General features: G+C 34.4%; 1 protein-coding gene across 2 annotated transcripts in view; it reads right to left on the bottom strand.

Moving 5' to 3' along the window:
* Positions 1–40: 40 nt before the first annotated feature.
* mybpc2b (myosin binding protein Cb) overlaps positions 41–24,189 on the bottom strand; it is a 27,957-nt gene continuing 3,808 nt past the window's right edge. Inside the window, exons 2-29 of one of the 2 annotated variants that reach the window (XM_051882154.1) lie at positions 18,158–18,172; positions 18,025–18,042; positions 17,404–17,463; positions 17,147–17,295; positions 15,627–15,744; positions 15,462–15,510; positions 15,039–15,098; positions 14,792–14,958; positions 14,575–14,707; positions 14,152–14,276; positions 13,444–13,549; positions 13,027–13,196; positions 12,750–12,915; positions 12,553–12,659; positions 12,433–12,462; positions 12,205–12,347; positions 10,530–10,689; positions 10,125–10,229; positions 9,738–9,926; positions 9,520–9,654; positions 8,050–8,217; positions 7,876–7,964; positions 7,607–7,802; positions 6,491–6,630; positions 6,070–6,229; positions 4,865–5,001; positions 2,467–2,656; positions 41–620 (exon numbers count right to left, since the gene is read on the bottom strand). In XM_051882154.1, coding sequence (XP_051738114.1) covers positions 595–620; positions 2,467–2,656; positions 4,865–5,001; positions 6,070–6,229; positions 6,491–6,630; positions 7,607–7,802; positions 7,876–7,964; positions 8,050–8,217; positions 9,520–9,654; positions 9,738–9,926; positions 10,125–10,229; positions 10,530–10,689; positions 12,205–12,347; positions 12,433–12,462; positions 12,553–12,659; positions 12,750–12,915; positions 13,027–13,196; positions 13,444–13,549; positions 14,152–14,276; positions 14,575–14,707; positions 14,792–14,958; positions 15,039–15,098; positions 15,462–15,510; positions 15,627–15,744; positions 17,147–17,295; positions 17,404–17,463; positions 18,025–18,042; positions 18,158–18,172 — 3,311 coding nt within the window. In that variant the 3' untranslated portion in view covers positions 41–594. The remainder of the gene's footprint in view (positions 621–2,466; positions 2,657–4,864; positions 5,002–6,069; positions 6,230–6,490; positions 6,631–7,606; positions 7,803–7,875; positions 7,965–8,049; positions 8,218–9,519; positions 9,655–9,737; positions 9,927–10,124; positions 10,230–10,529; positions 10,690–12,204; positions 12,348–12,432; positions 12,463–12,552; positions 12,660–12,749; positions 12,916–13,026; positions 13,197–13,443; positions 13,550–14,151; positions 14,277–14,574; positions 14,708–14,791; positions 14,959–15,038; positions 15,099–15,461; positions 15,511–15,626; positions 15,745–17,146; positions 17,296–17,403; positions 17,464–18,024; positions 18,043–18,157; positions 18,173–24,189) is intronic. The other variant, XM_051882155.1, reaches the window with a different exon arrangement.

Genomic DNA, 24,189 nt, shown 5'->3' on the forward strand with positions numbered 1-24,189 from the left:
TTGATCTTACTCTGCAGACGTGTTGTGAAATCGGTGATGGTGCAGTTGTCATAAAACAGTTTATTTTCTCTTCTGCAACACAACAAATGCAGATACACGTAACAGTGAGTTTTGAGTGCAGATATTGTAGCAAAATGAAAGCACAATTCCATTAGATGTAATTCATTTCAGACAGCATTAAGGTATGTAACCGCTCTCAATAATAACTTAGATCTGCAAGACCAGGCTAATCGATCACCTGTTTTAACCTAAAATCATTCAAGAGGATACATGTTGAAAGGAAGGTTCTGTGTTTTCAGTCCCTATTAAAGCCATAGTTTTTGAACATGCATAATTGCACAACGTCACCGGTTGCTATAGTTTTGATAAAAATACTTCTCACTGGGGCTTAATGCAGTCAACCGAGCGTTTATTCAAAGCTACAAAACCAGAGCGAGAGTTTAAGAACACGTGAGCCGCCGTTAGTCATTCCATTCACACGGGGAGCCTGGCAAACACGAATGACTTTAAAACATAAGTTTAGGGCCGATCATACTCAGTCGATGTCATCTCCAATCCATTTAATCTCTGTTGTTGATGCTGCTTCTGTTTGTCCTAGTCCTTCTTCTCTGTCGGTGTGGCTGAGAGAGAGAGAAAGAGAGAGAGAGAGAGAGAGAGAGAGAAAGTATTTGTGTGAGAAGATATATGATATGCCGTCACCCAAAACCTTGCAACAAAAACATTAAAATCTCTATTATAATGTTACATATATAATTTTTTGTAATGTATTTTATATAAAAAACTTTTTATATTTTTTGTAATTATTTATACTTATGCATATATATATATATATATATATATATATATAAAATGATAAAAGCATTAAAAACAGTTACATATATATATATATATATAAACTTAATTATAAAAAAATGTATATATATACACTGTAATTAAGTTTATATAACTTACTTTTTATATTTTTTAAATTATTTATACATATATATTACAAAAACATTAAAAACTGTTTTATATATATATATATATACAAAAATTTATTCTTCCTATTAATATACCTCTCAACCAATTATACGGAAGAAATCTCATTTTTAACACTCATAAAACAATGATATACTATTTAAACTGAGTGTAAATCAAAAGTATACATCATCTGTTACACTGAATTTAATTTATGCTGATTTTAAGAAAACAAATGTGTCTGATTTTATAGACTAATTAGAATAAGAATGTAATGATTTTTTGTTTTTGCATTACAGTAATGAGAAATTGAATACTGAATATATTTAAATGAAATTTTTTATATTTTTCATACATTTAAACTTAAATTTATTTAATTGTCATGAAAATAATATTAATATTATTAATAATATACATTTTTATATATTTTTGTATTTTTTGAATATATATTTTCCTTTTATTTTGGAGAATAAATATGACCTGGACCTCAACAATATCTGTCAAAAAAAAAACAAAAAAAAAAACATTCCAATTAATACTAAGTGACAAAATTCTCATTTTCCCATCACATTTTAATACACGTCTTAAAGCAGGTAAATTAATGTATTTTAATTTATCTAATTAATGCTATTAATTGCCCTTTTTTAATTTGGGTATACTATTTATATTATAAACTGCTTAACGGATCTAGAATATTGTGGAAAATATGAATAAGTTAACGGCCTATGAATTATCATCTAACTGTAAATTGTGATGATTAGTGGATGGAATGAGCAGGAAATGTGCATAATATCTTGTTTATGTGTTCTGCATACTGAATTCAAATGTTGCACTATGATAATGTGCTGTTTTGAATGTTCCACATTACGCCAGCCAGTGGCATTACTAAAAAGAGACATGTGAAATTAAGTATGACTTTCCCGCTTTAATTATCTTTCTGTAACATGTTGCGCAGGAGGAAATCCAAAAAGCATCCAGTTGTTTCCTGCAGCTTGTTTGAATCCTGTGTGCAGTCAGTATGACACATATGCATTAAATCACCTTAAATGTATTCATCATCCTCCGGCAATGACTTGAAATCTGAATTGCCTGAGAGACGTTAGCTTGCGTAGCTTCATTGTTTGTTTATATTCTTTGTCTGTGTCATGTAACTTTCCAGCTGAATGTTGTCTGATGACATATTCTGATGTTTTACAGAGGTTTTCCCAGTAATAGTGTTTAACTGGTGACACAAGCATGTCAGAAAACATGACACAGCAGTTTAATTAAGGAAGCATTGAAGGCTCCCCATACTACATGCGCCCTCTAGTGAAATTCTGAGGTACTGCTTTTAAAACAATCACAGGTCTGTTTATCATGCTGGGGACTTTTCATTGAATTATATGGGTTTTATACTGAGCTAATAATATTTTCTAGCACCTTACCCTACCTATAAACCTTTTATATTTCTATTAAGGCATTATTTAGTATGTTTATTTGTTTATTCTAAGACAACAATACGTATATTACCTCTGACCACCTCCAATTTGCACTCCACCTCATCTTCTCCGAGCTCATTTACAGCCTTGCAAGAATACTTTCCACTATCAAAGGTGCTGGGTTTGCGGATGTTGAGTGTCAAAACTCCCTGGTTATTCTGCATCAGGTACTTTGGATCGTCACCTATTATCATCTTGTTCTTCATCCAGATAATCTTGGGCTGGACAGAAACACAAAGAGGTCAAGCTCTAATATATACTCAGAATTGAAGTTTAATAATTATTTATTAACTAAATAATTGAGTACAGTGCTTCCCACACACAGACTTTACTTGGGCAGGCCTCTTATACTGTAACCGCCCGAGATAATGAAACCATCTGCGATCGACCTTTCACACTGAACACAACGCAAAAAAGCGAGGCGAATCGCGGAAGAACGGACCTTTAACACTGAACGCGAAACAACTGATCATCTTCTGCTAATTCATGCAAGGTGGCGTCGATCAACAATGCATTTGTCCTCATGTATGTGTCTCATTTATTGCTTTAACATCGTCCGCTGCATAATATACAGCGTTAAATTAAGATGAATAAAGTTTGGTACTACATTAGAAACACAAACTATCTATAATGCTTACAAGAATCTTTGCTCAAATCTCACTTCAAACCATCATCGAGTTATTGTAATAACTTCTGATATGACCTAAAGTGGGTTTTGATTCGATAATGGGCAGACATGCATTCTTTGTACGTTTTATAATGGATTGAATGCTACATCTGCTTATCATTTGTCATAAATATCCTTTATTGTTATAAAAATACCATTAGCTGCATAAAAACACAAAGAAAACATATCGTCATAATCACATGTCTACTTGCCTTATATTTTTTCTGTAGAAAAATGTTTCATTTTTTATATACGGAAGAGCAATAGATATGATTACATGACTGACTGATCTAAAACACGCTCTCATTATCATAACACTCGTGCACATGGAAGAAAATGGACAGTGATTACATAATACAGTGGAAAATGGAATATAAATTATATTCTGTATAAAGAACATGTAATAATAAATCTGCTCTCAGATACCAATGATAATCTCCTCCTGGATATTCTTTTTGGTGTTTGTTTACACTAGTTTTCGAAACAGCGCCACCACTCTGGCCCTTCTGTGCAACAGCAGCTGCTCCGGCACGTGATCTAAGGTGCAACTCTAATTGGACGGCCCGTTTCATCGCGGAGCGACGGGGGGAAAAAAATCGACACACAGGTCGAAAAAAAAAATCCTCGCTTTTTCGTGTTGCGAATGTTCGCAGCCGGTGTGAATAGCCTCATAGGGATCTATTGTTTCGATTCAAGAACGTCATCGTGGCGAACTTTCGCGCCGAATTTCACATTCAGCGTGAAAGTACCTTAACTGTGTGCGAACTGTAAAATGTATTTAGGAGCACGTGTCCGAATAAAGCAAAATCCCTCCGGGTGAATTTTCTTAAATTTAATGTCATAAAAGTTCTTCAATACATTAAATGGTAAAAAAAACGTCTTAATGATCCTTTTAAGACGTCTCATATTTTGGAGATGGAAAAACATAAATCACAATACAGCCTATTGATTATTAAACTTCAAAAGGCTATTATTTCATTTAAATGCAAAGTCACAAGGCGGCGCTGTTGCGCATTCTCAATCAATGAATAGCGCACGTTTATGCCAAGCGATTGCTAATGAACTAGAGCTGATGAATTATGACAATGTCTACGTTATGGCCTTTATATAATATGTTTTAGTCGGTCGTAAGAATGCATATTTTATCTCTCTCCTCTGACGGATCAGCCCGTAGTATCAGTATAGGCATTTCAAAATAAGAGTCCTGGTGTATTTTGGGCTTGTTTATAATTAAGTCACATGCTAAGTGTCTTTTTCTTCTTCTGGGCATTATTTATTATTTTGGTTACAAAATAAATTGTATTTAATTTGATTTCCATTTAATTCATAGTAAACTATTGTAGTCTCTAGATGGGATGCTCACAGGAAGAAAATAATATTATTTGACACATTTTATTTAATATATACATTTTACTAGTATCAGTAAGATCTGTGTCCCATTCATTGAGAGAGACACTATATGACAAAGCAAGGAGAACTCTACCATTTAAATGCTGTATTTTTGCATAATTTACAATGCATAATATTAGTATTTAAATAAATGTAATAGTACCCTATGTAATTAAAATTCATTTCAATAAATATTAAATATTGTTAAAAATCACACAGTATTTGTTGTTTGTCACATGTAGTAGACCATTTTTGTGCCATGGATAACAGGAGGATTTTCCACCCGGCTACCACCGCAAGTATATTTCGAACCTGTGGGAAGCACTGGAGTATGTTGACAGTATGTATGTTATTGATAAGCATTGTGTCTTACCTTAGGGAAGCCCCTGACTGCGCAGCTGATGGCGGTGCTGTAGCCTATAGTTACAGATCTATTGACGAGGGGTGCGGTGAACTTGGGAGGAGATGTCATATCCTTTTCCTTGTAAGGAGGATGTTTACTTGCCAAATCTGACAGAGTGACATTGAGAAAATTGACATCAAAATCTATGAACTCCACAAAATCTATTGGTGCGCTAAAATTACACAATTCTGACAAAGTAACATGTTCGTTTGAATATATTACTGTATTAGTTAAAGGGCTGCACGATTAGTGGAAATAAAACTGAAATTGCAATATGACTTTGCAATAGACCTTTATCACACTTCCTATATCGCTACTTCTGGTCCCATTGCAACGCATTCAAAACTAATGGCTGAATCCTCTCGTCGGTGTTACGGCAGCGATCCGGCGGCTCTAATTTTAAACAATGACACCCTTACCTTAGATTTCATGATTTCCCGACACAACAAGAATTGAGGAAAGCAAGGGTGAGACTGATACGGCAGGATGAAGGTCCTTCTTTTAAAATACGTGGACGTGGGAGTATGTTTGTGTGTAGTAGGCCTATGCATTTCCAAACTGATTTTTTACATCTCATATCTTCAACCTGCTGAAATGTTCCCTTCCAAATGTGCATTCTGAATTATAAATACATTTATTTATAATATATTTATTTATTTATAAATACAAGGTCTATTTTCAAATCACAAAGACTGTGATTTAAATTTGAAGCACGGCACACATCAAGAAAGTCAGACATCCATAAATATTAGTATTGAAATTTTACAGTTGTAATGTAAAATAAAATTATTTTTCATAAATTATTATATTTCTTAAATACTTGATTTTTTATTTTTCAATGAAGAGTAATATTTTATTTTTATTTTTATATTTTTATTTAGTTGTGGTAATAATAGTAATAAATTAATCATATAAAATAGCTTTATTTTTATTATTATATTGATATATAATCACAAAAATGTGGCCAAATTGTGCAGCCCTACAAACAAGCCCAGTAAATCTGGATTTTTAAAGCACAATCACATTTTTTGTTAATCAAAAACATTTTTTCCCTGAATCCTGCAGCCCTAATTAGCTAGCTGATCCACAAGAGTGACCAGTTTTTGCAGTCAAATAACTAAGCTTCATTTTTATTGTGAAACTTTCCTGACATTTATTCCAATCCCCACACTGACCAGTCTTGGCAATGACGGCGGTGTTCTTGCTCAGACAGGGATCTTCACTGAGACCGCAGAGGTTCTCGCTGTAGACGCGGAACAAGTACTCGTTCCCGATGACGAGGTCAGAGACGGTGCAGTTGGCGCGGCGATTGTGCTCATACACCGTAAACCACTCCTAGAGAGTGAGAAGAGGATTACAAATGATGGATTGATCGATAAAGGGAGTCGTTCACCCAAAAATAAAAGTTCTGCCATCAATTCTTCGCCCTCATGTATCACCATAACAGTAGCCCATGACTTGACCCAAATGTTCCATGGAAGAAATTAAGGTTTGGAAAGACATGAAGGTGAGTAAATGATGACAGAATGTTCATTTTTGGATGAACGATACCTTTAATGAGTGTATTGGTGGATAAATGGAAACCAGATCTCTCACCTTGGTTTTCTTGTCTGCTTTCTGGATCGTGTACCCAGTGATCTCACAGTTGCCGTCATCTTTGGGTGGTTTCCACTCCAGCGCTGCATTGAAACCCCAGACATCGGTCACATGCACTTGAGTCGGAGGGCCGGGTTTATCTGGGAAAAGAGTTGGAGTGTCAGGGACTAAACTTGATGAGTGTCTCTGGAGTAAAAAAAATCGGCGCTCAGTGTGAGTGATAAGACAGAGAGAGATTTTAGGGCTGTCAGTTTAAAACAGAATTTCCCTTTTTTTCGTGAGGGAAATGGAGAGGGTTTGGGAGTTGGGAGCTAATAATTAATCATAAATAAATAAATAAATAAATTATAAAGTGTAAAATTAAACAATTTTAAAATGATTGTATTTACATAAATAATTTAATCAGTTGATAAATGATAAAATTAAAAAAAATAAATCAAATAAATAATAAATATATAATTTTAAAATTATTTATATGTACATAATTACATTAGTAGTAATTAAATTATAAAATATCTAATTAAAATAACTTTAAAATTATTTATATTTACATACATAATAAATTAATTAAAAAACTTATTATTAATTATTTAATAATTAAATTACTAATAATTCAATCCAAATATTACATGTAAATTCTTCTATAATTTATTTTATTTACATAGCTAATTACATATATTAATTAATAATAATTAAATCATTAAAATGTCAAATTACAATAAAAAATTATTTTAAAATAAAACCATTTAAAATAAATATATTTATTTGATTACCTGCATATCATGTAACCGAAATCAGAGAACCGTGAACATGCAAATCTGTTATTAAATTAAAATATTAACTTAAAATCTCAGGGGTAAGTTAATATTTTATTTTAAAAGAGTACTGAATAAAAAAAAAAAACTGTAAATATTGTGTTAAAAAATAACTTTATTAGTTATTTGTTATTATTAAATTGCATTATATGGCTATTATTTCACCACCATGCTCTTTATATATTAGTATCGGTGTCAACCTCTGAAAAATCTTCATTGGTCGACCATTAGTTTTAATGATATTCATAAGTAAGTAATGCATGTTGGATAAAACAGTATCTACACGTCTTTTTTGTCTTACCTACAATTCGGATGTCTATGGTGGCTGTGTCCTCCATGTTTTCAATTTTCAAGACAAGTGTGTATTTTCCAGAGTGATCTCTCTCAGCAGAACGAATGAAAAGGATGGAGTCCACGTTTGAGTTCCTGATATTCACTTTCTTTTCATCCACTGGCTGCCCGTCCTTCAGCCATGTAGCAGCAGGACGAGGTTTGCCCTAAAATCACACGTATACTTGTTAATTTGTGAAACGACGTGGATTTGGTTTATTTGTTTTATAACATACACACCTGGAAGGGGATGACAAGGTTGATTTTCTCTCCAACTTTCCTGATGTATTTAGTTCTGAGTTCACGAGGCAGACGGATCTTAGGATGCTCTGAAGCGAGTAGAGAACATCACTGTGAAGGAACAGGTTTGCTAGAGACACACCTCATGTTTCATGAATCTTACTTTGTCCTTACCCATAATCTCTCTGACAGTGACTGGTTGCTCGAGCAATGCAGGAGGGCTCTGGCCTGCAATGTTTACTGCAACCACACGGAAATTCACCTTCTCTCCAGTGGGAAGGTTTTTCACCGTGAAACTCTGACGCCCAACGAGATCCGTGTTAGCAGGATGCCACTCCGTTTCTGACACAGAGAGACAATGAAGAGAAAAAAAGGATTATTAATAGTAGTTAAATGCAAAATGTAAAATACGAAACTGAATTAACAATAATTAAATCATATAGATGTCAAATTAAAATAATTAAAATAATTGTAAAATGAGAACTAAAATAAAAAACATTTTGAAAAAAGTTGAAATATTTTATTGTTAAAATAAATACATTTTATCATTAATTTAATTGAAAAAGGATTGGGACACATGATTGGGCTGGATGATATATTGAATATTCAGCATATATTTGCAATGATTTCACATGCAAAAGAAAATTAAGCACTAAGCAAGAACACTAAGTCTGATTCAATGACACTGAATGATTCAATGATTTGCTCACATTATCACTCAGAAGGACTTCTGTGGCATTTTAATGTTTTAGTTAAAATATATATAGGTAAATATTGCTGTTTATTACTAGATCCTTTTATGTAGTTATATGAAAATGATGGCATATTTAATACAGTATTAATGAAGTGTTCATTTAGTGAAAAACAATAGATTTTTATTGTTATACTTACTGCATTAAACATTTTAAATCTACTTGCAAACAACAGCTAGCAGATACAAATGATGATTCCTATGATTAAAATTTAAATCATATTGTAAGTAACAATTTAAATAACCTTTTAAACCATTTTAGAGCATAAATATCAAGACATATTAAATATACTCAAAAAGTCTTGTTTTAATATAATTGAAATACTATTATAGTTTTTATTCATTTTTTTATTTTAATTTTAGTTACATTTTTAGTACATTTGTTGAGCGTTTTTGTCATTTTTATTAGTTTTTTTTTTTTTGACAAATATATATTATATATATTTATTTTATTAATTTTAGTTATTTTAGTACTTCATATTAAATTAAACAAAAATGAGAAATGTTGCCTTGGAAAATAGCTGAAAAAGTTTTTTGTCATTTTTACTTGTTTTTGTTTAAAATATGTCTATATGTTTTTTATTAATTTTTGTTTTAGTTTTAGTTATTTTAGTACTTCAAATTAAATTAAACAAAATGGGAAATGTTGCCTTGCAAATTATCTAATTATATATATATAATTTCGCTTTATTTAATGATGATAACCCTGAATCAACAGGCTGAAAATAAAATATATATTTTGTTATATCACCCAGCCCTATTATTTAGCAGGTGTTACAGTATCTATTTATCCATGTATAGTGTGATAATATTCTTGTAGAAACCTTGCCCAAGTGCACAGTAGTGAACTTGGTTCTACTATGCTTCCACTAGCCCTGTGTATGATGACTCACCTCCTTCCTTGCAGTATTCGATGAGGTACCCATCCAGCCCTCCAGCTCCGATCTTCTCCGGAGCCAACCACTTCAGTGAGCACGTAGTGTCCGTGACGTCCTCAACGGTCAACTTTGTGGGCTCACTGGTGGGGGCTGAGAGAAAGAGAAAGGAAAAACAAGAGTTAAAACAGAAGACGTCAAAATTACACAACAAGAAAATAGCAAAATGTTCTCACCGATTGGCATGAATGGTTTGGAGTTGAGACTGGGAGCCGAGATTCCAATTCCATTGACCGCGAAAACTCTCATCTCATACAGAATGCCTTCAATCATGCGCTTGGCCTCGTATGTTGTTTTCTCATAAACATCAAAGTTAAGTTTCGTCCATCTAGAAGATCCTTTCTTCTTCCTCTCCATCAGATAGCCTAGGAAAACAGAAGCAGAATAGTTTCCTGTTGTGACTTCTTCCAAGTGAGTTAAATAGGCTACGTACACTGTTAACTGTATTTAAATACAGGACTGACAACTGTATTCTTCTGCTGTGTGAATGTGGCCATAATGTCTTGGTATCTAAGTAGGTAGGGCTGAATTACCTGTAACAGGTAATTACAAGTGTGTGTTACCCTTTAAAGGTGCTCCTCCATCATACTTTGGAGGCTCCCAGATAATAGTGGCACAATCTTCTCCTACTCCAGTACACTTCACGTTTTCAGGAGGATCAGGAACATCTGCAAAAGTGGAGAGACTTTAGGAACATCTACAATGGCATGGGTTTGATTCTCAGGGAATGCATGAACTGACAAGATGCTTACCTTGAACACAAAGTAAGTTGCTTTGGATAAAGGCATTTGCCAAATGCATAAATTATCATTTAGACCCTAAAAGTGCATGCACACTAACAATGATTCAATCATTAGAGGCTGTGTAGTGTTTGTAGCTAGTAGATGTTAAACTACTTGAAATTTGCTTCAGTGTACCATAATCACAGTGCCATCTGCAGGGAGAAAGAGGCAGTCCCAGAAACGCACCTACGATTTTGATGAAGAGGGTGGCTTTGTCCTCGCCTGCAGGGTTGGTGACAGTGATGGTGTAGTTCCCTTCATCTTCTCGCTCTGCTCCTTCAATGACCAAAGAGCTTAGATCTTTCCTGGTTTCCACGCGCACACGTCCCTCTGATTCTGTCAACGTCTGTAATACACAGACAGCAGTTTTATTTATTTGTTTAGCAAAATATTAAACATTATTTTGCATTGTCTCTTATGTTCACTACATTTTTTTGATCAGTAAAAACAGAAATATTATTACAATTTAAAAAAATGTTCTATGTGCCTATATATTCAAATGTAATTTATTCCTGTGATTCAAAGCTGAATTTTAGCATCATTACTGTAGTCTTTAGTGTCACATGATCAGTGTCAATCATTCTAATATGCTGATTTGCTGCTCCTATACATAAATTTAATTTATATGAAAATTATAGCATGAGACCTATTATTTTCTGTTTTTTTTCATGTGCACACACATTTTTTAATAACAATATTGATAATAACAAATTATATTTCAATTTTTTACGGAGCCCTGTGCATAAAATATGTATATCTTGGCCACGAATTTATACTTAGTTCCCATGACTTTTTGCTAATTCGTTCCCTTGTTTTAAATAAATCATGTGCACGATATAATAATTTGTTCCGTTGTTTAAGTTAAATCAAAACAAAAGAACAAATCAGTTCAACATGGCCATGATTTACTAAAATGAACAAATTAATAAAACGTGGGAACAAATTCTTAATTTGTGGCCACAATTTAATTAAAACAAGTGTACAAATTAGTAAATTGTCACCACGATTTACTAAAATGACAAAACTAATTCTTATTTCATAGCCAAGATATTTATATTTTTGTCTGTATGTCATGTGTGGGGATCCATACCATTTAACTTATATATATAAAACCTGGCAATAAGCATGTGTAATTTCTGTATTCCAATAGTTCACAGTCTGCCTACTTATTTTTTTTCTGCAGTTGTCCTTGATATCAGTGTATCCCTAGTATCAGTGTATCCCTAGTTGAAGCATGTTCATTAACCACTAGGCCATGTCTCAAATAAGTAACTTATTAAGTAACAAATAAATAACAAATATTTTATGAATTATTTAAAATTATGTAATATAATAGAGAGTCAGCAACCTATGGAAGTATAATCAATGGCACGTGACAATAGCTAAAGAGGTGTGTGTATTTAATTTAAATAAAGTCCCTTGAACTTGCATACAGAGGTGCTATAAATACTACTAAGGCCTGGTTTCACAGACAGGGCTTAGACTAAGCGAGAATTAGGCCTTAGTACAATTAGGACATTTAAGTAGCTTTTATAAACATGCCTTTAAAAAAACATTATTGGTGTTCATCTTGAGACAAAACAATGGCACTGACATATTTTAAGACATGTTAGTGCAAGTTACTTTCAGTTAAAACAGCTTAAACATGCATTTTAGTCTGGGACTAGCTTAAGCCTTGTCTGTGAAACCGGGCCTTATAGTATTTATAGCACCTCTGTTTGCAAGTTTGAGTGTGAGATTTTAACCTGTGCTAGCAAACAGATCCAACAAACCATAAGGTTGCCAATCACTGTATTAGAGTATTTATTAATTATTTACACATGTAGTAATTGTCATAAAAGTTATGTGAGTGTATGTGTACCTTCTCTCCCTTCATCCAGCAGACGGTGGGAGCGGGCTCTCCTGTGATCTCCACATCCAGACGCAGCTTGTTACCAGCAACAACAATGATGGTGTTTTGAGAAACCAGATTACCAGCCACATCCAAATGGATCTTAGGGGGATCTTAAAAGGAGCAAGACAAAGTAAACGGATGCAAGCAAGTGCGCTAAATAAAACTATAATAAAACTAAAATAACACAGGTCCTACCTTGTCTGGGAACATAGTCGATCTTGATTTCTGTAAGAAAAAGCATGATCTGATTATGTACTGTCACAACAGATCAACAAATCTGAGATAGTTTTGCTCACTATAGAGTTTCCTTCTCACCCAGGAAGTTGAGTTTAGCGGAGAGTGAGAGCGCATAACCATCTGGGATAAACGTGTAATCTCCAGCATCCCCTGGCTTGACGTCATCAATTGTTAAACGATGAATCCTGGAATTGATGAACATGCACCATACTTAAAACATGTATAATTACACCTAAGAGTGAAGCGAACACATGTGCATGAGTCTGAATGCTGACCTGCCGATATGGGCAATCTTGATACGGTCGCTGGGCTTAACTTCCACACCATCCTTAAACCATTTCCCTGTGACCTTCTCGTCAGACACCTCACACTTGAACATAGCTTGCTCTGCCGATTTGACTGTAAGATCTGCAATACTTTGCAACACCTCCAGTTCCTTCTCTGGGGTTGAATTTGACAAAGACAAGAAAAAAAGATTGAGTTTTCAACTTCGGTCTGCAAAACCACGGTCTGTAAATAAAAGGATGGTTGTACGGAGAGATCAGATGTTACCCTCAACGATGAGCTCTCCCTTCGATTGGCCTCCATTGGTGTAAACATAGTACATTCCATTGTCCTCTAGTGTCGCCTCTTGAATAATAAGACAGTGGCGTTTCCCATCCTTTTTAAATCGATACTTCGGACTTTTATCATCTCGAGACAGCTCCACATCTTCAAACATCCTACAATTACACGAACATTTAATGCAACACATATTACATAGTTAATATATCATATTATACAATTTATATGTAATTTCAATCATGACAACTCTCTTAGCTTACAGCAAACAATGAGCCATTTAAATCTTTAAATGTTGAGCAATTCGACTTTATAGTACAATTGAAAGCAATCATTTTTGACATTTAACCATCTTAAAAAATGTTGCAAACTACTGCCTGTTTGAAGTCTGATTATGTGTGTTTTTACCAAATGACGTGTGCTCCCTCCTCAGACACTTCTATCTCAAACTCCACTCTTTCTCCAACCACAACTTGATAGTCGTCCAGCAGTTTAGTGATGGTGATCGGTGGCTCTGCAATGCACAAATTTGATACGGTGACGTTTAAACATTGTACCAGATAAAGAAAGTGTTATTACATTGCCTTGTACTATCTCAAGATAAAATACATTTAAATATAAGAATTCAGAATGCTAAAAAGGTGGACAGTTTTAGTTTACTTTGACATTAGTTCATGTCATGGAACTGCAATGTGCTTCTTAGAAGGAGAATTTTATTCTAATTAGATTTCACTTCACAATTATCTGAGCTGATATTTTAAGGTCGCCCCCTACTGACAAAATATGAGATTAACTGATAGAACAGAAGAGACTCTGCATTTTCTTGACTTCTTTAAAGGATAATTTGACCATTATTACCATGTTTTTTTTATTTTATTAAATAGTTAAATATTTTAAAAAGGGAAAACTATTATGGTAATAGGGTTGATGCATAATCCTAGTCTTTGTAGTAATATTTTTAACTAAAAGCTAAAAAAAATAAATGGCTTTTTTATATAAAAAGGTGGGAACAGGCCAAAAGCAGGCAAGTTTTAATATTAATATTAAAAAGTAAATTGTTACTGATAAGTTACTGGAATTTATTTATTTATTTTTGTGTAATTGATTTGCACACACCTTTAACAAAGACTTCAGTGAAGCATTTATCAGTCCCGACCACACATTCATACGCTGCATCATCTGCCAGACTGCATTTGTTAATCGTGAGGGTTCGAATGTTTCCATCGGCCTCTATGATGTATCTGCCACACAAAGAGATGGTTAAATCACATAAATATGTGACAACTCCTTATAATTTTAAACATGACAGAAGCTGACAGAGGCCATAAAATAAGTTGGGATCTCCAGGCTTCTCATGGCCTCTTTATCTGGATAAATATCTTGCCATTTTGTTTGGTGCATGAATGACACCGTTCACTTTTAAAGTTCAAAATATTAAAAACTGGATCATGACCTTAAATAATCTTAGCAATGCTTTAGTTAAAATAAGGATGAAAAATTAAAATTGAATGTATGTCTGTTTATTTTCTGGCTTCTCACTTGGCAGAAGTTTTGATCTCTTGGCCGTTCTTGAGCCATTTGATCTCAGCATTAGGGTCAGTCACCTCCACAGACAGAACAATCTTCTTTCCCTTATTAACGGAGTACGCCGACTCCAGTCGTCTAAGGAATGCTGCGGAAACAACCCACACACGATCACACAATCACAAACAGCAGCTCAGAGATTTGATTTTTTATTGATCTCTCTTTCTCGTACCCTCGCTAGCTTTGGGCTCCACAACCTTCATCTTCTTGAGTCGTTTCAACATTCCACGCAGGTCAGTGATGCCGTACTTAAATGCAATCTTCTCATACTCGCTGGGATGAGCGTTTTTCAGAAGCTCCCAAACGTCGATCTCCAGCTCAGGCTCTGGCTTCTTCTTCCTGTGAATGTGACGTGAACAATAAAAGTTAGCGGTTAGAGGAGATGGAGTGTGGTTTTAAAGGACAGTGTAAACACTTACTTTTTAGCAGCTTTGAGAAGAGCACTGAAGTCCAGCTCTCCTTCGTCCTCCCCAGCATCACTGTACAAGAGCACGTGTTGAATTTACAAAACAAGCAATTTTGCGCAATATGCTGTACGTACTTGTAAAAAGAACAATTTATGAGTTTAATGTATATACATGTATATAAAACACAATATACATACATACTATGTATGTATATTGTGTGATTCACAAGTGTGCATTCATTTGTGCACCCGATTTGAGGGAAAAGAACAATTTTCATCAGTCGTTGTTATCATATACGCACATTTAAATTAGACTTAGATTAACTGTTAACCAATATGTTCTTTAATAGTTGATTCAATTATTGCATTTCCTCCTGTTCACTCATAATTTGTGAGAAATATATTCTGTCACATCTGTCTGTCTACACAGACTTACGCTCTTTTGAAGGCAGACAAAATATCTGCTTGCTCCTCTTGTTCAGCAGCTACAGAAAAGGAAGAATGATAAATATAGAACAGTCATTTACAGATTTATACTAAGAGATAAAGCGTGTAAGTGTTATTTTTGTTGAGTTTGATTGCGTGTGAAAGACACACTAACCCTCCACACTGATCTCAAAGGTGCAGCTGTCACATTTGTCTTTGGCAGTCACTTCACACCTGTATCCACCTGCGTCTCCTGGGACCACCTTGACGATCTTCATCTCGTATGTGTAGATCTGGGAGAGAACGTGCGAGTGAAAGAAATGTGCCACATTTAAGGATGATGTCTAATAAATCACGTCATGAATCCATTTAATTTGATCAGTCTATATTCTATTGTGTTGACAAAAGGCCATTCAATGTATAGTACTATTAAAATTATTTAAAGAATTTAAAGGTGCAGTGTATAAATTTTAGCGGCATCTAGCAGTGAGGTTGTGAATTGCATTATAGAGAAGCTACAGTGGCCAACACAGGACAAATATGTTGTCGTCTGAGACAGCAGAGAGTAACTAGTCAATCAAACACGCTTTATAGAGCAGTTTGTCCATTTAGGGCTACTGTAGAAACATGCTGGCGCAAAATGGCGACTTAACGTGTAAGGGGACCCGCGGTGTATGTAGATAGAAATGGCTCATTCTAAGGAAATAAAAACATAACGGTTCATTATGTAAGGGTTTATACACTGAAAACATAGTTATGTATATTATATTGCATTTCTGTCAATAGATCCTCCTAAAATTTCACAATGCACCTTTAAGGTTACTAATCACAAAGTTAACATTACAGTTTTGACTTTAAAAAATAAACAAATGCTCTACTAAGATCAATACACCACTTATTTATCAAATAAGTGGCCTGTTGCATAAACTGCTTAGAATTGTCCTACAAGTTAGTCGTCATATTTTTTCTTTAAGCCGGTCATGTCTTTTTTAAATCAGCTACATAAAAAGGTAGATTGGTCTCATTTGAATCTGAAAAGTATGACACTAACTAAGTGCTAGCTGGTCAGACTAATTCTTAAAGGCTAGTACACTAAACTGACGTCAAAGAACTAGCGGCGATAAAAGCCGCTGGTGGTGTTGGCTCACGTCGGCTGCGTCTGGGCAAAAACGTTCAACACACCGGAAATCTATAGCTGACGGTCAACTAGCATGTATGTTCGGTGCCTGTGTGAGAGATAACTGTCCACAAATGCAGAGACAGTAGTATACTTCTGATTCAAAAAAGGGAACGTGAACTAGTAATCCAAATATATGCGCAAAAATACCTTATCAGATTGTCCTACCGGTATAAAATAAACAGGTAAGATGATTTTACAGTGCAAAATACCTTATTGAGTGTGACAAAAATGACGCAATATTGATGTGCGCATGCGCAGTAAGCCCCGGTAGGACAATCTGACGGATAGGATAAAATGTCAGGACACCTGTTCAAAGCCGACGTGCGGAACACACCACAAAAACTATCCCGACTGACGCTCACAGACTGCCGGACTGTCGGCTTGGTGCGTTCCCGCACAGTCTTGATTTAGCGGTTATGTTTATACAACTGAATTTAGAAATCCTGTCATGGTGCATATTTTTTATATTATATGGAATATTAATATTATAAGTGACAACACACTCCCTTACACACCTTAGTGTTTCTGTCATAGGTCTCTTTTAACTGGATGTGTTTTCCTGCTTTGCTGCCGAGGTCCATCCACTTCCCCTTTAACCACTTCATGGTGGGTTTACGTGTGAGGTTGGTGGAGTCCACCTTAACCACAAATGATACATCTTTACCTGTGTAGAAAACATCAATATCTTAACACAACATTCATCCTGTAATGCCCAGTGATGGTTGCTTTGTTATGATGCTTTAATAATGTGTGTGTGTCTGTGTTTTTATACCTGCGATGGCTACCACACTTTCTGGCTTCTCCACAAAAAGTCCTGTCAGCTCGGTTCGTTCTGCAAGTATGGAACAAGTTTGTTATATAAATACAAAAATATACACACACATGCAGACAGACTTGGATATTCACAAGTAGGGATCCTGTAAATAAGTCCTGGCAACAAGAAGCACACTCTGTTTCCATTTTAAATATTTCTTGCAAATATTTAAAACATATATTAATTTCAAACATAAAACAATTATACAATTGGTTGTGGTCTAAAATTAACAATCAACTACGTTAATGATAGTATCACTGAAATAACTTAATTCTGGGTGAGCTTCATGCACAAGGTAAGAGTCAACAATTCTTTCCTCTTCTCACATTTTTTGCATTCATTTTAATTTAAAATGTATTTCCATATTAGGGCAAGCCAATTATAATTACAATACATACACCTCAACGTAAATATAATTGGAATTGTTGCAAATTATACAGAGTCATGTCATGCAAACTGGCTTAGAACTCTAAAAGAAGTTCTAAGTGACTCATTTATATAGTTAGTATGTGGTTTAAATAAGGATTATACAATATAAGGAAGCTGCTAGGGGTTTTTATAACCATTCAGATTTATTACCATACTCTCCTGAAGCTTCTGCAGACGAAAGAACAACATTAAACTAAAGAAACCTACTGTATGCATAGCGTTGTATTTTTTAAATGGTTAAATACTCTTCTCATTTGGAATGCAAGCTAATGTTGTCACTTACCCTGAGTATTTACCTCTGTTGGAAGAAATGAAAAAAAGTGACATTAGACAGGGTTAAGTAAAAATATAATTAATGATATAGTTTATATATTATACATTTTCAACTATGTACGGTTTTACCGATGTACTCTTCTGTAAAATTCTCATTTCTAGCTAACTAACTAGCGATGGGTGAACATCGACTTTTCTGAGGTAAATGTAACGTCACGTGACATGTTGTTTGTAAGCGCTGATTTATTGACGTCTTTCAGCTGTCGAAATACCGATCTTGTGATTACATGAGACATGATACATTTCAGTAAGTTTAGTACTTTATATTTCAACATACCTTCTGATGTTAATTCATATTTAATTCGTGCTATAATTAATATTGAGGAAGATTGATTCACTCGCGCTCCACGCAGCCATTTTGAACTGACGAGGCGGTTAAAGCGATCTGTCTCGCCACACTGGCTTCAAAGCGCCATTTATTGTTTGAATTTCGTAATAACATTAACATAATTTGAAAGCTGAGACGTTCTTTTAAACGTTCTTAAAATTAATGCTTTTGATTATTATCTCGTTTCTCCACAACAGCTTTTTGCGACTTTTGACTAGTTACGTATTATGTGACCTCGTGACTTAACTCATGAATATTAATAAGGTCACACAAACGTTGGTAAAATAAATATTGTAACTAAGTGACATTTTCATGTATTAATCTGTAAACCGGGTAGCCTATAAAGTTCAAATGTATTCAAATTAGAAATAAAAATATTTAAACTATTTTGGTCATTTCACATTTATTTGGTAGTATAATATAGCCAAAGACTATAGACTTTGATATAGCCTACATAAATGCAAGCTCAGTGAGTTCTGTGCGCGTATATGCACAAATGAGTGCCCCACTATTAGGATTAATGGTTGATTGATATGTTTTTTTTAATGGTTAAAGAGTTAGTTCACCCAAAAATAAAAATAATGTTACTCACCCTCATGCCGTTCCACACCCGTAAGACCTTCTTTAATCTTCAGAATGCAAATTAAGATATTTTTGTTGAAATCCGATGGCTCAGTGAGGCCTGCATAGCCAGCAATGACATTTCCTCTCTCAAGATCCATTAATGTACTAAAAACATATTTAAATCAGTTCATGTGAGTACAGTGATTCAATATTAATATTATAAAGCGATGAGAATATTTTTGGTGCACCAAAAAAACAAAATAACGACTTATATAGTTATGGCCGATTTCAAAACACTGCTTCATGAAGCTTCGGAGTGTTAATAATCTTTTGTGTCGAATCAGCGGTTCGGAGCGCCAAATTCACGTGATTTCAGCAGTTTGGCGGTTTGACACGCGATCCGAATCATGATTCAACACAAAAGATTCATAACGCTCCGAAGCTTCCTGAAGCAGTGTTTTGAAATCGGTCATCACTACACGTTATTTTGTTTTTTTTTGGCGCACCAAAAATATTCTCGTAGCTTTGTAATATTAATATTGAACCACTGTACTCACATGAACTGATTTAAATATGTTTTTAGTACATTAATGGATCTTGAGAGAGGAAATGTCATTTCTGGCTATGCAGGCCTCACTGAGCCATCAGATTTCATCAAAAATATCTTAATTTGTGTTCCGAAGATGAACGAAGGTCTTACGGGTGTGAAATGGGTGAGTAATAAATGACATTATTTTCATTTTTGGGTGAACTAACCCTTTAATTCTTAAATTATTAGCCTATACATTTGGTCCTGCTCAATCCTAAATAACTCATTGAATTAAACGTGAACTTGTTTTACAGTGTATAGCAATATATTTATATTAATGTTTCAATGACCCGACAAAAGGCATGTTTTTAAATATATTCCTGCAATAAATTAATTCAATCAAATGTTCAATCTTTGGACCTGATGACCAAATGCTTTAGTGAATCATGACTGATGACCACCAGCTAAGTTACTATGTAACCATTCTGACATCATCTGTCCTGATGATAAATATATTCCAGACCTCTAGTAAGCTGATATGTTTTAGGAATCCTCAGGCAGTCGGCCACATGGAAGCTCTACAATCCTATAAATATGACACAAGAAAAATAGGTGGAATAAACCGACCTTCTTCTGTATATTTTTACACGCACTTATATTTTGTATTTCTAGGGGATTTTATGATACTAAATTATATTTATGGAATATTTATGATCCATTTATTACCTGTTAACCACGTTTTTGAGCTGAATATGAAAACTTAAACTCTCATAAATCTTGAATGCTTTGGAGCACATTAAGTTTGGTCTCTTTTTAAAGTCGATACTTGACAGATTGTTGCTGAAGTTAAAAAAGGGAAACTTTTTTTATAGAAGTTTAAATGTATTATTATGAAACATTTTATATGAAACCTATATTTTCCAAAACATGTTTTAGTCTAAAACTTTGAGAAAATCAAAGCCATAAATCTAAACAAGTTATGCTACAAGTTGATATCTAAAAAATGAGCTGGTAACACTTTACGATAAGGTTCATTAGTTAAACATTAGTTAATGTATTAACTAAAATGAACTAACCATGAGCAATACATTTGTTACTGTATTTACTAATCTTTCTTAACATTAGTTAATGAAAATACAATTGTTCATTGTTTGTTCATGTTAGTTCACAGTGCATTAACTAATGTTAACAAGATTTTAATAATGTATTAGTAAATGTTGAAATTAACATTAACAAAAATTAATAAATGTTGTAGAAGTGCAGTTCATTATTAGTTCATGTTAACTAATATAGTTAACTAATGTAACTAATGAACCTTATTGTGAAGTGTTACCATATCTCAGCATCTGCGGTTGAAAAAAAACATATCGAGTGCTACTGCTAATTTCTTGTTTTGGCGATTGAGGTGTTGATGCAACTTCATCAAGATGTTTCTGATGATGAGAAACTCTCTGTGATCATGTGGTCTGAAATAGCCGCATGCCTAACATCCACCCGCCTCATTCTCAGGAGGGCAAGTTGTTGCCATGGCGCTTGTTAAAAGGCCATGATAACACTTAACCTCTCTTATGTCAGGCCAGGAATCTAACGAGCGACCACGCCGGTATCAAATAGCGCGGTCAGACTCTTATGGTCAGGCAAATAACTGTCAAAAATTACTGACCTCAAAGTATAATGAACTGTAACCACAGATATGCAGTAATTTATTTTATGTTAACTAAGAGGATGTGCCACACAGGATGTTTACGTTTCCACATTTAATTGATTTTACAAAAACTAGGCGACTCATTCCAGCTCAATTAAATTCGTTCACTGCCCACAATCTTTTAAAAAGAAAGTAGGATGGATCAGTACAGCCCTGCTTCCTTTGGATGGATGTTGTTACACTTTTAGGTCTCGATAAAATATGAACCCCAACCCATGAAGTCATTTGTCTGTCTTCCCCGGCCTCTTTTTTAAAGCACCGTATCACATTTCAAACCACATACAAGTTAAAATAGTAAAGTTGTAAGTGCTCACAAACTATAACTTTAAACTGTAACACCTTAAATGCAGAAACACAGTCACGTAAATGTAGATTTGTTGAAGTTGCTTTCCTTAAAACTCTCTAAATTACTTGCAATATATATATATATATATATATATATATTGATTAACCCACCCTTAAGTTTAATTTATGTTATAATTTGCTTTTATATATTTCAGTATTTATAAGCATTTATTTTATTTATTTATTTAAATGTATGCTGCTTGGATTTATTGTGTTTAAAGGGGACCTATAATGCCTCTCTGATGTCCCCAGAAAGTTTCAGCTCACAATACCCCACAGTTCATTTATTATAGCTTGTCAAATTTGCCGCTATTTGGGTGTGAGCAAAAACACGCAGTTTTTGTGTGTGTCCCTTTAAATGCAAATGAGCTGCTGCTCCCGGCACCCTTTCCAGAAGAGGGCGGAGCTTTAACAGCTCGCGCTTCAGTTGCTCAACAACAACAAAGCTGCAGAATCTCACGCAGCCAAAATGAGGATTGTCAGTAACGGTGTTCAGCCTTACATTGTTCAAACCGGAGTCGGACACTGATGGAGAGACTCAGGAAGAAGTTACAACTTTTAGACGTTTCTGAACGGTTAGTGGATAAATTTATGTAGTTGCTGTGGAGTTGATTCAACTCATCGACTAGCATGTGCCGTCATGTTAATCTTTTGTGCAAATCCAGCATTGAATCGACCCTCGTTTGTGAAGCAGTCCGGCGTAAAATGACGGCAACAACACTCTACTACAACAACTCTTCCTCTTCTCTAAAGCAGCCCAACATGGCCTCCTGTGTTGCATATTCTCAGGGGCAGGGTTTATTGTCCAAATGACTTAAATAAAAAAGTTAATGAGATTAAAAGATCCGAATTAAAATAATCCAATCTTCTAATCCTGCTCCAAATCAAAAAAGACAGGCTGCAATTCCAATTTAAGCCACTAGTGCCACACAAATTACACATTTCACCTTCACTATAAATTGTAATATCATATAATAATTTTCAGTATTTGCCATAATTGATTCATGTACTGATTTGACCAAGTACACTTCATTCTGTATCACCTTTGGGTGCATTAGCCACTACAAATATAAGTAAATAACTCCATAGAGAAGTGTTTTATATTTACTGTGTTTGTGGTTTATACTTTATTTTAAGTATAAACACCTCACTAGTAAGAAACTTGGTCTTCATGATTGACCTCAAATGAATGTTTGTGTTTCAGAAGGATTGAGTAGATACTCAACACAGTGTACTACAGTGGATTTAGCACATAGGACGGTAAGCTCCTGTCTTAGCACAATTCCACACACAAGCACACAAATGGCTGCTCCCAGTAGAGCTGCTAAAGCTCTATCTATCACTAGGCCAATTGAGATGTTATTCAAATTATGTTATAAAAGCATCTGGTCACACTTTACCAAATCAACAAATCTGGGTGGCAAATAATGCACCACGTAATGAAATGGTTCCGAGGTCGGCTGTCTATATTTGTGCACGTAGACAGCTGATGTGGCGTTGTGAGCTCAGTTTCCAGGTCTGAGGCACAATCTGTCAGCATTGTGCCCCTGAGCAAAGCACTTGATCCCAGGTTACTCTATGGGAATGCAATAAGTGTGCTGGTTCACAACTGATTATACTTCAGGACAAATTCATATTTATATGCATTTATCAGACTTTTTATGTGGATATCAAGTAGCAAGGTTAACTGTTTACTTTTAAGAGAGCACGTCGTCGCAATGATTATCTTCTATCAAGTAACAGATTCCCAGCAAACAGGGAACGTTCTCAGAACTTTCTGGCAAGGTTCTTTCAAAGTTATGAACAAACATTCCTGCAGTAGTGTTAATATAATGTTCGTTCAAAGTTATCTAGTTTTTAATCATGTTAGCACAAAAACATTATTTTACATCATTAATGGAATGATTTTTTTGGTGAAATGTTTTAGGACATTTGTCACACGTTTTTTAAATGTTACTACTTGTTTCAGAACATTCAAAAGTAACGTTTCCATAGGCCTAATATTTGCAAAATGACAAAATGGAATCTTCCCTTAACGTTCATATAAGCAAGAAAAATGTTCAGAAATAAGTTTTTTTATATAACTTAATGGGAATGTTAGCAAAACATTTATGGAACATATTTTTTAGTTCAGTTTAATTTATGATAAAATTTGGATTGATTAGACATAATTATCCCACTTTAAATTTGATTTTGCTACCATTTTGCATGCATTTTATTATTTGCACTTAGCATTGTTTTTTTTCACAGCTGTCCATTACAAGTTTCCTTACATTAGACCTTTACAAGATCTTACATGATATAAAATGCTTATGAGGTGCTTCTTTATGCAATGGACTTTGATGTGTAAGGCAGATTGTATCATGTTTTGGCAGCTGCAGGGTCATAATAAATAACTGAATAGGTGATACAGTATCTCAGTCTTAGACTGTTGGCAAATGCAAACTGTTCTAATGTTTCTAGCAAGCGTCAAGTACTTTTTATTTGCATTTTGTTGATTTATATCTTAAA

This window comes from Ctenopharyngodon idella, chromosome 23, assembly GCF_019924925.1.
Source record: "Ctenopharyngodon idella isolate HZGC_01 chromosome 23, HZGC01, whole genome shotgun sequence".
In the NCBI taxonomy this organism is placed as follows: Eukaryota; Metazoa; Chordata; class Actinopteri; order Cypriniformes; family Xenocyprididae; genus Ctenopharyngodon; species Ctenopharyngodon idella.